Source organism: Microchirus variegatus (genome assembly GCF_963457635.1).
Source record: "Microchirus variegatus genome assembly, chromosome: 6".
In the NCBI taxonomy this organism is placed as follows: domain Eukaryota; kingdom Metazoa; phylum Chordata; class Actinopteri; order Pleuronectiformes; family Soleidae; genus Microchirus; species Microchirus variegatus.
The window spans coordinates 7,785,901-7,802,411 of record NC_139807.1 but is presented as its reverse complement, the minus strand read 5'-3'; the positions used below and the strand labels follow the sequence as shown (position 1 = coordinate 7,802,411).

Sequence of the window (16,511 nt, the reverse complement as noted above, 5' to 3'; positions counted from 1 at the left end):
CTTTTGAAATTGCCTTGAAAATTAAACTCATTTTCATGAGTGTCCATTTTGTTTCGCTACAGGAACCTATCAGAATTGGTATCCTTTAAGGATTTTTGCTGTTGCCTAATTACTGTAATCATGGTCCTATTTTCTGCCCATTGTGTTGTGGTTTGTCCAGTCTCTGTTGCTCTCAGCAACTCTTTGCCACGATCGCCACCTTGTGTACACACATCATTGATTTTAATCATGTATTTTTTTTTGCTCTTGAATAATATGCTAAAAAAAAATAAGATATAGAAACTGACTTTGATTTTCTCAGACACTTCTGGCCTCATCCTTTCACTTGCATAACCAGGAGGAAAGGCCATGTCAACACTGACATGAGGAACAAAGAGATCTCAGGGAGCACAGGGAACCATACTGTAGTGTTGTATGATGACTTAGTGTGACATTTTAACAGAGAAACCAGTGAACCGATGCAAGAGAGATCAAACTCCATACAATGTAAATTTATGAGTCATCTATGGGAAGTATCCATTTAAAGTGAACTTTGCTTCTACCTACAAATGAATGACAATTTCACTGTCATCCATTTGACAAAAAATTCATAGCTTAGTATGTCGTCCAAAAAGTCATACTATAACATGTCCTCCAAAATTTGACCAAAAAGTCATACTATAGCATGCCGTCCAAAATTTGACCATAACTTAATTGGTCAGTCTGTCATCCTAAATGTTAAATGATACAGCATGTGTATTATAGTGTTTCCAACAGTGGTCTAATGGTTAGAAAATCGACCTCATAATACAAAGATCACGGGTTCAAGTCCTGTCTTGGGCATTTGAATTGCAGTATATTATGTCGGTCAAAAAGTCATACTATAGCATGTCGTCCAAAATCGGAAACATTTTTTTTGGTCCAAAACTTGACAAAAACGTCATACTATACTATGTCGTCCAAAATGTGACCATTTTTTGAAAAGAAAATTTTGGTCCAAAATATGTCAAAAACGTCATACTATACTATGTCGTCCAAAATCTGAAAATTTTTTGAAAAATATTATTCAGGTCCAAAACTTGACAAAAACGTCATACTATGCTATGTAGTACGTCATACTATACTATGTCGTCCAAAATGTGACCATTTAAAAAAAAAAAATGTTGGTCCAAAATATGTCAAAAACGTCATACTATACTATGTCGTCCAAAATCTGACAATTTTTTTGAAAAACATTTTTCTGGTCCAAAACTTGACAAAAATATACTATGTCGTGCAAAATGTAACTAAAAAAAACGCGAAAAAAATTTTGGTCCAAAATTGGACCAAAAAGTCATACTATAACATGTCGTCCAAAATTTGACCAAAAAGTCATACAATAGCATGCCGTCCAAAATCTGACCATAACGTAATTGGTCAGTCTGTCATCCTAAATGTCAAATTATACAGAATGTGTCAAATGGTGTTTCCAACAGTGGCCTAATGTTAGAAAATCGACCTCATAATACAAAGATCATTGGTTCAAGTCCTGTCTTGGGCAATTAAATTGCAGTTTAGTATGTCGGCTAATAAGTCATACTATAGCACGTTGTCCAAAAATCGGAGAATTTTTTGGTCCAAAACTTGACAAAAACGTCATACTATACTATGTAGTACGTCATACTATACTATGTAGTACGTCATACTATACTATGTCTCCAAAATGTGACAATTTTTAGAAAAAAAAATTTTGGTCCAAAATTGGACAAAAACGTCTTACTATACTATGTCCTCCAAAATCTGGAAATTTTTTGAAAAATATTATTCAGGTCCAAAACTTGACAAAAACGTCATACTTTACTATGTAGTACGTCATACTATACTATGTCGTCCAAAATGTGACCATTTTTTGAAAAAAAAATTTTGGTCCAAAATTGGACAAAAACGTCATACTATACTATGTCGTCCAAAATCTGACAATTTCTTTGAAAAACATTTTTCTGGTCCAAAACTTGACAAAAACGTCATACTATACTATGTTGTACGTCATACTACACTAAGTCGTGCAAAATGTGACTAAAAAAACGCGAAAAAAATGTTGGTCCAAAACTTGACCAGAAAGTCATACTATAGCATGTCGTCCAAAATCAGAAACATCTTTTGAAAAAAATTGTTTTGGTCCAAAACTTGACAGAAACGTCATGCTATACTATGTAGTACGTCATACTATACTATGTCTCCAAAATGTGACAATTTTTAGAAAAAAAATTTTTGGTCCAAAATTGGACAAAAACGTCATACTATACTATGTCGTCCAAAATCTGACAATTTTTTGAAAAATATTATTCAGGTCCAAAACTTGACAAAAACGTCATACTATGCTATGTAGTACGTCATACTATACTATGTCGTCCAAAATGTGACCATTTAAAAAAAAAAAAATGTTGGTCCAAAATATGTCAAAAACGTCATACTATACTATGTCGTCCAAAATCTGACAATTTTTTTGAAAAACATTTTTCTGGTCCAAAACTTGACAAAAATATACTATGTCGTGCAAAATGTAACTAAAAAAAACGCGAAAAAAATTTTGGTCCAAAATTGGACCAAAAAGTCATACTATAACATGTCGTCCAAAATTTGACCAAAAAGTCATACAATAGCATGCCGTCCAAAATCTGACCATAACGTAATTGGTCAGTCTGTCATCCTAAATGTCAAATTATACAGAATGTGTCAAATGGTGTTTCCAACAGTGGCCTAATGTTAGAAAATCGACCTCATAATACAAAGATCATAGGTTCAAGTCCTGTCTTGGGCAATTAAATTGCAGTTTAGTATGTCGGCTAATAAGTCATACTATAGCACGTTGTCCAAAAATCTGAGAATTTTTTGGTCCAAAACTTGACAAAAACGTCATACTATACTATGTAGTACGTCATACTATACTATGTAGTACGTCATACTATACTATGTCTCCAAAATGTGACAATTTTTAGAAAAAAAAATTTTGGTCCAAAATTGGACAAAAACGTCTTACTATACTATGTCCTCCAAAATCTGGAAATTTTTTGAAAAATATTATTCAGGTCCAAAACTTGACAAAAACGTCATACTTTACTATGTAGTACGTCATACTATACTATGTCGTCCAAAATGTGACCATTTTTTGAAAAAAAAAATTTGGTCCAAAATTGGACAAAAACGTCATACTATACTATGTCGTCCAAAATCTGACAATTTCTTTGAAAAACATTTTTCTGGTCCAAAACTTGACAAAAACGTCATACTATACTATGTTGTACGTCATACTACACTAAGTCGTGCAAAATGTGACTAAAAAAACGCGAAAAAAATTTTGGTCCAAAACTTGACCAGAAAGTCATACTATAGCATGTCGTCCAAAATCAGAAACATCTTTTGAAAAAAATTGTTTTGGTCCAAAACTTGACAGAAACGTCATGCTATACTATGTAGTACGTCATACTATACTATGTCTCCAAAATGGGACAATTTTTAGAAAAAAAAATTTTGGTCCAAAATTGGACAAAAACGTCATACTATACTATGTCGTCCAAAATCTGACAATTTTTTTAAAAATATTATTCAGGTCCAAAACTTGACAAAAACGTCATACTATACTATGTAGTACGTCATACTATACTATGTCGTCCAAAATGTGACCATTTAAAAAAAAAAAATGTTGGTCCAAAATTTGTCAAAAACGTCATACTATATACTATGTCGTCCAAAATCTGACAATTTTTTTGAAAAACATTTTTCTGGTCCAAAACTTGACAAAAATGTCATACTATACTATGTTGTACGTCATACTATACTATGTCGTGCAAAATGTGACTAAAAAAACGCGAAAAAAATTTTGGTCCAAAACTTGACCAAAAAGTCATACTATAGCATGTCGTCCAAAATCAGAAACATCTTTTGAAAAAAATTGTTTTGGTCCAAAACTTGACAGAAACGTCATGATATACTATGTAGTATGTCATACTATACTTTGTCTCCAAAATGTGACAATTTTTGGAAAAAAAATTTTTGATCCAAAATTGGACAAAAACGTCATACTATACTATGTAGTCCAAAATCTGACAATTTCTTTGAAAAATATTTTTCAGGTCCAAAACTTGACAAAAACGTCATACTATACTATGTAGTACGTCATACTATACTATGTCGTCCAAAATGTGCCCATTTTTTGAAAAAAAAATGTTGGTCCAAAATTGGACAAAAACGTCATACTATACTATGTCGTCCAAAATCTGACAATTTTTTTGAAAAACATTTTTCTGGTCCAAAACTTGACAAAAACGTCATACTATACTATGTAGTACGTCATACTATACTATGTCGTCCAAAATGTGACCATTTAAAAAAAAAAAAATGTTGGTCCAAAATATGTCAAAAACATCATACTATACTATGTCGTCCAAAATCTGACAATTTTTTTGAAAAACATTTTTCTGGTCCAAAACTTGACAAAAATGTCATACTATACTATGTTGTACGTCATACTATACTATGTCGTGCAAAATGTGACTAAAAAAACGCGAAAAAAATTTTGGTCCAAAACTTGACCAAAAAGTCATACTATAGCATGTCGTCCAAAATCAGAAACATCTTTTGAAAAAAATTGTTTTGGTCCAAAACTTGACAGAAACGTCATGATATACTATGTAGTATGTCATACTATACTTTGTCTCCAAAATGTGACAATTTTTGGAAAAAAAAATTTTGATCCAAAATTGGACAAAAACGTCATACTATACTATGTAGTCCAAAATCTGACAATTTCTTTGAAAAATATTTTTCAGGTCCAAAACTTGACAAAAACGTCATACTATACTATGTAGTACGTCATACTATACTATGTCCCCAAAATGTGACAATTTTTCAAAAAAAAAAAATTGTTCCAAAATTGGACAAAAACTCATACTATACTATGTCGTCCAAAATCGAACAATTTTTTTGAAAAATATTTTTCAGGTCCAAAACTTGACAAAAACGTCATACTATACTATGTAGAACGTCATACTATACTATGTCGTCCAAAATCTGACAATTTTTTTGAAAAACATTTTTCTGGTCCAAAACTTGACCAAAACGTCCTACTATACTATGTAGTCCAAAATGTGACCAAAAAGTCTTACTATAGCATGTTGTCCAAAATGTGACCAAAAAGTCTTACTATAGCAGGTCGTCCAAAATTTTACCGAAAAAAGTCAAAAATACATTTTATCCAATATTTGATCAAAGATTCATACTATGGCAGGTCGTCCAAAATTTTACCAAAAAGTCATGCTATAGCATGTCGTCCAAAATTTGACTAAAAAGTCATAGTATAGCATGTTGTCCAAAATTTGACCAAAAAAACCTTGAAAAATATTTTGGTCCAAAATTTGACCAAAAAGTCATACTATATTCATGTCGTTCAAAATTTGACAAAAAAAGTCATTCTATAGCATGTCATCCAAAATTTGACCAAAAATTCATGCTATAGCATGTCGTCCAAAATATTGACCAAAAAGTCATACTATTAAATGTTGTCCAAAATTTGACCAAAAAGTCCTACTATAGCATGTCGTTCAAAATTTGACAAAAAATTCATGCTATAGCATGTCGTCCAAAATTTTGACCAAAAAGTCATACTATTAAATGTCGTCCACAATTTGACCAAAAAGTCATACTATAGCATGTCGTCAAGTTAGTATGTCGTCCATATTGTTGCGTTTCAAAGAACATATGCCAAAGTATTTAATATTAATCTGTATGCTACATTATTACACAAAGGGTAGTGCAGAGCTCGTCAATGATTCTTGGTGCATTTTTTATTTAAGTTTTTAGTTTTTACTTACTCTGCTTGCACTCCTTTATGCATATGTCTTATGCAACTCTGTTTGCTCTGTTCTCTCTAGTCCATGGTTCTCCTGCTTCACAGTCAGCGGCAGTATATATTCGACTTCGACTCTCTCGACCGGCTTTCCGCTGTCACCATGCCAAGTGTGGCCCGTTACACCATGCAGACCATACGCTCTGTGGGATACTACAGGAACCTGTACCACCCCCCAGAGAGCAACGCTTCAGTGGCTGTGGACTACAGCGAAGACGGCCTCTTGCTGAGAGTAGCTCACCTCGGCACAGGGCGAAGGGTCCTGTATAGGTATCGGAGGCAGAATAAACTGTCAGAGATGCTCTATGACAGCACAAGGGTCAGCTTCACCTATGATGAGATGGCAGGCGTGCTGAAGACGGTCAACTTGCAGAACGAAGGCTTCATCTGCTCCATTCGTTATCGGCAAGTGGGTCCACTGGTAGACCGGCAGATATTCCGCTTCAGTGAGGACGGCATGGTTAACGCACGCTTCGATTACACCTATGACAGCAGTCTGCGAGTCACGAGCGTGCAGGGCGTCATCAACGAAACACCGCTACCCATCGATCTATACCAGTTTGATGACATCTCTGGAAAGATTGAGCAGTTTGGGAAGTTTGGGGTGATCTACTACGACATAAATCAGATCATCTCAACCGCAGTCATGACCTACACCAAACACTTTGACGCACACGGACGCATCAAGGAGATTCAGTACGAGATATTTCGCTCGCTCATGTACTGGATCACTTTCCAGTACGACGACGTGGGCCGAGTCACAAAGCGAGAGATCAAGATCGGTCCCTTTGCCAACACCACCAAGTATAGTTATGAGTATGACGTGGATGGCCAGCTCCAGACTGTTTACCTGAACGACAAAGTGATGTGGCGCTACACGTATGACCTTAATGGAAATCTGCACCTGTTGAACGCTGGGAACAGTGCCAGACTCCTTCCTCTGCGCTATGACTTGAGGGATCGCATCACTCGCCTTGGAGATATTCAATACAGAATGGATGAAGACGGTTTCCTGCGTCAAAGGGGAGCAGAGATCTTTGAGTACAACTCCAAAGGACTCTTGGTGCGGGTTTACAGTAAGAGCGGCGGCTGGACCATTCAGTATCGCTACGATGGACTCGGCCGCAGAGTATCCACCAAGACCAGTTTGGGCCAACACCTGCAGTACTTCTACGCAGACCTTAGCTACCCAGCAAGGATTACACATGTGTACAACCACTCCAGTTCAGAGATCACGTCTTTCTACTATGACCTCCAGGGCCATCTGTTTGCCATGGAGATCAGCAGTGGAGAGGAGTTCTACATCGCCTGTGACAACACTGGCACACCTCTGGCTGTCTTCACCAGCAACGGACTCCTGGTCAAACAGCTCCAGTACACAGCGTACGGTGAAATCTACTTCGACTCTAACCCCGACTTCCAGCTTGTGCTCGGGTTTCATGGAGGACTGTACGACCCCCTGACCAAGCTGCTGCACTTTGGGGAGCGAGATTATGATATAATGTCAGGAAGGTGGACTGTTCCAGATGTATCCACCTGGAAAAACATTGGCAAAGAGCCGGCGCCTTTCAATTTGTACATGTTCAGAAATAACAACCCCATCAGCAGAGTCCATGAAGTGAGAGAATACGTAGCAGGTAGGTGATACTGCTGTTAAACATGCCGATGACTATTATTGCTCCTAACTAATGATTCATTTTATCGCCAGTATTTCAGCACATTAACTTCTGCACAAATACATTCGTCTATAAACACGTTGTAACTGTATTTTTTTTTTTTATTTATTCACTTTGTCTTGCACAGATGTGAACAGCTGGCTTGTAACCTTTGGCTTTCATCTTCACAACACCATTCCTGGGTTTCCAGTGCCAAAATTTGATTTAAGCTTGCCCTCGTATGAACTGAGGAAGAGTCAGCTCTGGGATGATCTGCCGGTGGGTACAATTAATATCTGTAACGCTTTTTTAATTAATCAAACAGAGGAAATTAAACTACTAAAACACACACTACTCAAAGGAAAATGCTTTTTACAGTGTTGAATTTCCTCCACATAACAGGGACTTTTTTTTCTCTCTCCTTTAAACCAGTATTTGGCTGCTTTCTTTTTTACTACATATCATTTTTAATTGGGCTGCATTTACATAGCAATACACATAATGAGCAAAGTGCACTTCCATCTGTCTTGTTTTAGTTACCAGCTTAACATCTACCACTGTCTAACTTTAAATACATTTAGTATAACTATTGTAATTCTTGGCATTGCCAAGAATGCTTTTTTTTTTTGGTCTAATGCTTCAACACAAAAAATGTTGCTGTGAAACTGTCATGGGAGATTTTTCTACTTGTGGCTTGAGAAGAGCTTGAAACCACCCTTATCTCAGACGGGGAGGAAGAAAGAACTCTCTGAAGCAGAGCAGAAGCAGGTTCTAAATAGCCTGGAGAGTCGGGTTCTGCCATGTCGAGGCATTAACGTTTCACTGCACTTTTCCTACAGTCCATCTCTGGGGTCCAGCAGGAAGTAACGAGACAGGCGCACTCTCTCTTGTCATTCGAGCGGCTGCCGGAGGTCCATCTCAGTCGAGGTCGCCGAGGTGAAAAGTCTTGGCTGTGGTTCTCAGCGGCAATGTCTCCCATCGGACGAGCCGTTATGTTCGCCATCTACAAGGGCAGCATCCGCACTCACACGTTAAACGTGGCCAGCGAGGACTGCATCAAGGTCGCGACCATCCTGAACAACGCGTTCTACCTGGAAGACCTTCACTTCACTATAGAAGGGAGGGACACGCACTACTTTGTCAAGCCAGGCCTTCCGGACGCTGACCTTGCCGCTCTGCACCTCACGAGCGGACACAAGACTCTGGAGAACGGCGTCAATGTGACCGTTTCCCAGTCCACCACAGTCATGGATAGTCGGACTCGCCGCTTCGCAGATGTGGAGATCCGCGCGGGGGCTTTGGCTCTTCACATTCGCTACGGATCCACCGTGGATGAGGAGAAATCGCGCGTTGTCGAGTTGGCTCGTCAGCGCGCTCTCGCGGGAGCGTGGGCAAGAGAGCAGCAACGAGTGCGTGATGGCGAGGAAGGGGTTCGCCCCTGGACAGAGGGAGAGAAGAGGCAGCTTCTAAGTAGTGGGAAAGTATTGGGGTATGACGGGTACTACGTGCTTTCAATCGAGCAGTACCCAGAATTAGCAGACAGCGCTAATAATATCCACTTTCTTCGGCAAAGTGAAATTGGGAAGAGGTAACAATACGAGGTCCATTGTCTGCCAAAGAGACTTAGTCTTGGTAGAGACGTACTACCGAATGAAATGAAAGGCAACTGTAATCACGGGTTGCTGATATGTATCCTGAGTGTCCATGTGTTTTTCTAAGGAAATAAAAAGAACAGAAAAAAAAAAATTACAAGCAGTCAAAAACAATGCTGTGCATTGTAACCTTGGGACTACAGAGTAAATGTATAACTACACCAAGCCTTAACATGGCAATTACAGGTCAGTTTCTCTGTAGCACAATCCTTCTGGACTCTGGACTCTCAAGCAGGGGAATAGTTGTGTGTCTGGGGAAACAGTGAGCTAGTTTAGGTGTTTCTTTTTGTTGTTTTTCTTTGTGTTGTTTTTAATCAAGAAAAATCTGTCTCAACAAAGTATTCTAAGAGCAAAGGAAATGTTTACATTATGCATATCTGCACTGTACTCTAGAAGTACGGGGCTCATGAGTTCACACACCCACAGCGACCAGTGTCCTTGAGCAAATGTTTGTTTTTTTTAAAAATCAGAGACTTCTGACATTAGCGATATATGTCACCAAACAGCCACTACTACGTATACCAGATTTAGCACTGTAAACATCAAACATGTCTTATTCTCTTGAGATGCTTTTGAACAGAAAAAAAGAAACAACCTCCTTCTTTAAATACCCAATATTCGTTGTGAAAAAAAAAAAAAAAAAAAGGACAGTAAAGGTATAAAGAATGTCTGGGGAGACAAAGGCACAGCTGTGTCTTGGATAGCACAGGGACACCATGTTTTGTAAATTATGCAAGAGTTTTATGGTGTTTTTAAACTGAATAAATGTCTGTACTAGTCATATTATCAGTAATTTATGTTGTGTTTATACATATAAAAATAAAGTCCATCGGATTTGAGATTTTTCTTTTTAAATTTAATTTCTCAGACATGCATTGCTTTGTCTTCGGTTACATTCCGCCTTATATGGCTAAGGTGGGGCTTCTTCACAAAATGCTCTGTTTTAAGTACTTAACAGAAACCTGTGCATGTGGTGACAAGTATTTACAAGTGGTGATGTATCTGTAACATGCAGTCGACTTATTATTTCCACTAAATTTAGTGTTTATTGGACACGCTGCCTTTTGACCTGGCTTCCTGTCCAATGAATATTTCATCAACACAAATATTTCATGAACCCATCGTGCATAAACAAGGTTACAGTGGATCCGATTATAGATCACGTCCATGTTCTCGGTAAGGTATGAGGGTTTTTTTTCTTTTGTTTGTTGTTTTTTTTTCTGAATGTCAAATACACTCATGGATTAAAATGAAATGGCGGTTCTTTTTGGTGTGTTGTTTCTAAAGAAGTGGACAGTCGTCTGTTTTTTTTTGTTTTCATATCACAAATAAACTGGTCCATTTTAAATAAGTGACAAAATGTGGTTACTCTGATGATGAGAACAAGGATAGGATACATATATGAGCTTGTCCAAATGCTGAAGTCACGTATGATCTCAGCGTTCTGAAAATGAACGACATCGTAAAAACACATCATCTCAGCAAGAGGACAAATTGAGTATTACTATGTCAGTCGGGAGCTTTAGTGCTGCCAAGGAATGAACTGTGGAAATATAATTTTTGGTATAAATAAGCCGAAATGGAGACAGCTGCCAAAAAACCTATTCTTCATGTCGGCAGTGCAATCAAAAACAATTTTAGCTATAAGTTTATGTGTGAGCATTTGATAGCTCAATTTTTGGGTTGTGATCAACATCCCCAACACTCTCACCCATCAAAGCGCAGAAGAGTTGCGATGATGGAATGCGTAATGCTGAAAACAGCCCCTTCACACGAAACCGACTTCTTTTTTTTTTCCCTTTTTTTTATCGTTAACTTCAAACGGCATTGGAAACACAAACGGGAGAGAATATTTTATGCTCAAAGGTTGTTTTATGCTGTTGTTTCTAACCTCCTCTACTGTTGCACCACACTCCCACATGTTCTTTATATTGTGTCGGAAACGTAATTGTTTTATGACATATGGAGCTCTACATGTCTTTGAATCTTCCTCGGCACAACGTCTGAAAAACATGCCTTTAAAGTTCTCTGACTCCCTCCGGGTAAAAGCGTTGCGTTTCACCACCATCCTATAATGGCAATGCCTCATTAAAGTTCCTTATGTAAGGCATTGTGTACTGTTCCTTCACAGTGAAATTGCAGTGATCTTATATATATATATCTCCCACTCCCTTCCCACAGATCTGTACAAAAAGTTTCACAAGTCCTACTGAAACATCTTCAAATACAAACTAAGCTCTGGGAAGAAGAAGAAAAAAAATTGAGGCATTCAAATCTTTCATTCTCTTAAAAGTACTTTGATGCTCCCTAGTGGTGCAAAGTGCAAAGCTCAGAAAGAGACATCCAGCGTTCTGTTGATCTATAGATCATATAGCAACACAACTCATCTCTGCGCTTTCATACAAACGAGGAACTAAAAAAAAATACTGTTGCTTTAAGCCGTGGCTTCAAATAATTCTGTCAAATTCCAGTGATTAGTGAGTCAGGGGTTCGAGGTTAAAAAATGCCGTTTCACTATTCTCCAGGTTAATTTAAAGAGACATCAAATGGAATAGGTAAACTGGCGATATGAAAACGAGCCGCAGAGCTGCTGCAGTATCACACTGTGACCACAGTAGGCACTGCCAAAGCTGCAGCAGCAGCAGCAGCGGCGGCGTTGACCCCCCCCTCACTGCGCAGTGCAACTACATCGACTTCAAAGGCTCGTTGAAAAAAGATGGCACGACTTTAGCAAGAACATCAAAGAGCTAAACATGTCATGCAATAACTACATCAGAGCAGCGGATTTAAAAAAAGAGAAGAAGAAACGTGTTTCATAATTCAGTCAAGACTCAGTTTGTGGATGTAACACAGAGATAGCCGCACTGAATCACGCCATCATGTATGAAATTATGTAGGGATCTAAGGTGTCCGGTGGAAACGAAATCAAAACTTTTACAGCAGTGAAGGACAAACTATACGTCATATATATGTTGTATGACGCTCGAGGTCAATGTCACGCCATGAATTGTGACGTCAAGTTAAAAAAAAAATGTAAATACAAATGTTGTTCTACTGCAGGCTTAACCCTTTGAGGTACTACTCAACCATTTGGTCGACCACACTTTAACCCATTAAGGTGCACACCAAGAAAAAAGCTAAGGGGAAATTATTTCATTGCATTTTTTATTATTTTTTATTTATAAAAAAAATACTTATGATAAAAATAACTATAATCCAATTAAACCCTACAATATTTCAGATACAGGCCTCTACCAAACGGCTGAGATGTCTGTTCATAATAAACCTTGTTTGCATAATTCATACAACATTCAGAACAAGTCACATTACATTTTCCAATGAGATATAGTGACTTAACCCTTTAAGGTACTACTCAACCATTTGGTCGACCACACTTTAAGTCACCATATCTCATTGGAAAATGAGCTCAACTCACTAACACTTAATGTGACTTGTTCCGAATGTTGTATGCAAACAAGGTTTATTATGAAAAGACGTCTCAACCGTTTGGTAGAAACCTGTATCCGAAATATCGTAGGGTCTAATTACAAAAAGAATATATATATATATTGATTTTCGTTGTTTTTATCATAAGTATTTTTTTATAAATAAAATAATAAAAAATGCAAATAAATAATTTTCCCTTAGATTTTTTCTTGGTGCGTACCTTAAAGGGTTAAATCTAGTGGACAAAGCGACTGAAAGATGAAGATTAAACTTTATCAGACCTCTCCCACTCGGAGAATCAGAAAAAAAAGACTGCACTAAATTGAAGAGGAAATTCATGAAACTAATACAGAAATGATTAATGTGAGCTGGAGCTCCCTGGTGAGCGTACAGTAAATAAATAAACAGTGTGTAATTTGCTTCACACGTTTCTGTATCTTAAATTGTACATCCTCTGATGTTACACGTTTGCTGCAAACATGCAGCGTGTTACTTTGTAAACACGCACACACACTTACTACATGATGACCTATCCAGGACCTGCTCTTTTCTGTGAAACAGTGCCATTACATTTCACAAGCACACTTTCTGCATGTTCTCACCTCCTGCTGATAATCTGTGGACTTTCTCTCCACAGAACCACCGACACAATTAGTAGATAAATAAAGTTCAATCCTGGGAAAATGTCACAGAGTTTATACTGTATTAAAATCAACTTGGGGGCTTTTTTTTTTATTGTTTGCTTTTATCTCACATTGTAGCACCAGGAAAAATAGATGTTTATTCACAACCCCTTTCCCTTAAAACCTCAAAGGAATCTGCCCTTTATTGAATTACATTATGTTTCTGGAGTGAATGGTTTTGCATTCAATGAATAAAAGTAAAATAAAGAATGGAAAGGCCAGATTTCATTGTACTGCGATTAATCAAGCAGCTGTACTCATGACCTAACTGCATTATACAATTCCGCCTACTAGACAGAACAATACCAAATTACAGTAGATTTGAATATTCCTCTCTGCAGTGGTTGTGCATGCAGTTTTCTTCAGGGACAATGTGTGAACTGCAAGGATTTCCACCACGAAACAAAAGGATTTTATCACTGCATTAAAACCTTCATACTGAGATCTGGTCGTGACCTAAAGGATTAAGGGGATTATTAGTTTTAAAAAAGTACATTTTGATACGGGAAGTAAGTGTGTGTGTAGCCTTAAGTTAACATCTAGTTTGCATCGAGTACCTGGTCTCGAGTCAGATTTCCAGCTCCAAAAATTATATTCGGCTCAGCTGCCACTTGTGCCAAAAGTAAAAAATATTATTATTATTATTTCACATTAGGTCAATCATACACATAGCACTGTTACATTTTTAGCTGTTTACGTGTGTTGATACGATGTTTGTGTGAGGACAAAATACTGTGTAGAATGCAGTGCTAACAATGGCTAGCTTGACAATTTTTTTCCAGGCTAGGCTAAGCCTAGCTAATTTTTTTTTCTCAATTTAAACACGGTCAACATGGTGGGTTAGGGTTAGAAATATGAATGGGACGCACCATTAATATAAAAGGCTCATTCAGGGGGGGACTACACATATAACCAGAAATAGTAGCAGTACAAAAATAACTTGTATAACTCTACAAAGAATCTTCTTCAGGGACAATGTGTGAACTACAAGGATTTCCACCAAGAAATGAAAGGATTTTATCACTGCATTAAAACCTTTACACTGAGATCTGGTCGTGACCTAAAGGATTAAGGGGATTATAGTTTAAAAAAAGTACATTTGATACTTCCAAGTGTGTGTAGCCTTCAGTTTGCATCACAACTGAAGATGTGTTTAGTTTGTCCATTGTAGGCTATTGTAAAAAAAAAAAATATGGAGTTCCTGGTCTCGAGCCAGATTCCAACTCCAAAAATTGTGTTCGGCTCAGCTGCCACTTGTGCCAAAAGTAAAATTATTATTATTATTTCACATTAGGTCAGTCGTACACATAGTACTGTTAAATTTTTAGCTGTGGACGTGTGTTGCTACGCTGTTGTGAGGACAAAATACTGTGTAGAGTGTACAGTGCTAACAATGGCTAGCTTAACAGATGTTTGCCAGGCTAGGCTTAAGTTGTTTTTTTTCCCCCAACTTCTCAATTTAAACACGGTCAACATGGACGTGAGTTAGGGTTAGAAACATAAATGGGATGCTCCATAAATAGAAAAGGCTCATTCAGGGCTAAGGATTACATGTATAACCAGAAATAGTAGCAGTACAAAAACAACTTGTACCACTATACGAAGAATGTAGGGTAATAATAGCAATAGATAAATTGTCCTTTCCACATATACAAATATCTTTGTTGTTTTCCCCGTTGTTACTCGCGTAATGAATACATTTATCGCTGAAGCTCCGCGGAGACACCGACTGCAGATTAACCGCCGAGTTCAACGACTGTGTGCTGTTAGACAAGAAAACGGCAATTTAACTTTCAAAGGACAATTTGCATGACAGTAGCGGGAAACCAGGCAATATTCGTGCTTTGTTTCAACTATTGTCTCATTTTAAACCGGCGAGATATTGCGCAACGACACATGACTCCTATCAGGGAGAAGGACAGACATGTTAGCTAGCGCTTCAATGGACTCCTCTCGTCTCCAGACTCTCCTCCTATTTCGTCAGTAGCATCTCATTCATTCTGGTTCAATGGGAACGAGAACAAAGCGTTTTTTTTGGTTTGGTTCTGGTTCATTCCGCCTTATGCCTTATATTACTCGGCTCATGCTGTGTCCCAATCCAGAAATAGCAGCTTGTTATCATGCCTGTGATCTTCTGAGGACAGTTTTGCAGGCTGCTGGGACTCTGTATGAAAAGTCTATAAAAACGCTGGGTGGAAAACTAGCGAGCTAATGATCTCGGAGAGACTTGGAGAGAGTGAGGGGTTTGTGGATTCTCACTGTTACATTGAGCAAACTGGTTAATAATTAAAAAAAAAAAAAAAAAAAATGTATGTTGTGACAGACATTGAGCTGTGGTGTGGGTGGACAGACACGAGCCCCCGCTGTAAGTTTCAACCACTCTGTGCAAACAAAAACAAACATTCTTTCCTTCCTATGAACTGCATGTGCCAGCTGGGTAAGAAAGGCCGAAAAAGCATGACATGTTCAGCTTCCAGACCCAACACAAACACAATCACAGTCATAGTGTACGTCCTTGAAGCAGCAGGGACATTCCACAGTACACGCTCTCCACACACACTTTCACAACAGCCTTAAATCTCTAAAAAGAGAAAATCACTGAAGAAAATAAAATATTAGCCAAATTTCAAATATTTACATACGAGTCCAAGGACCAATGATTCCCAGGATGTACAGAGTTTGAAAGAAAGTCACTGGAGCCCAACGTTGTTGCGTGTTTCTGTCTGTAGCTGTGAGGACATAAATGTTCAGGTATTGTGTTTTCATATCGAACAGAAATCTATGGTGAGCTTAACCGCATGTAATTTGAGTTTTTTCTTATCTTATCATAATTACTGTATTGTTGAGATTATTTCCCGGTGAAATAAAAGTATAAAGAGCGTACACTTTGATTTGTGCTTTTAGAAACGACAAGTATTTAGCAATACCCGAGCATTTAAAACCCCATGTGCGGCAATGACACTGCTCGATCAAAAGTCAAATATACATGCGTTTGTGTTTGTTGTTTTGCAGTCCTGTAACTGTTCATTTACTCAGTCAAACAAAGTCCAGAAGGTGGCCGTCATTCAAGGTAAACTGAAGACAAATAGAGGCGGACTGGGTGTGGGTTTTATTCTCATGGGTGATTGGATGAGGTTGGTATTTAAAAAGACTTGAGAGCACTGACGACAATTTTAGTAAATATTAGTTAAGGAAGAGGAGCACATCTTTA

At 37.8% G+C, this 16,511-nt stretch overlaps 1 protein-coding gene across 2 annotated transcripts in view; it reads left to right on the top strand.

The window, feature by feature from the left end:
• The window catches only part of LOC310929073 (teneurin-3), a gene marked incomplete at both ends in the record, with an annotated part of 158,391 nt that extends 149,281 nt beyond the window's left edge, over positions 1-9,110 (top strand). For both annotated transcript variants that reach the window (XM_083891778.1, XM_083891777.1), the window contains 3 exons: positions 5,889-7,500; positions 7,667-7,797; positions 8,358-9,110. In XM_083891778.1, the coding sequence (XP_083747904.1) occupies positions 5,889-7,500; positions 7,667-7,797; positions 8,358-9,110 (2,496 nt within the window). The remainder of the gene's footprint in view (positions 1-5,888; positions 7,501-7,666; positions 7,798-8,357) is intronic.
• Positions 9,111-16,511: the final 7,401 nt, after the last annotated feature.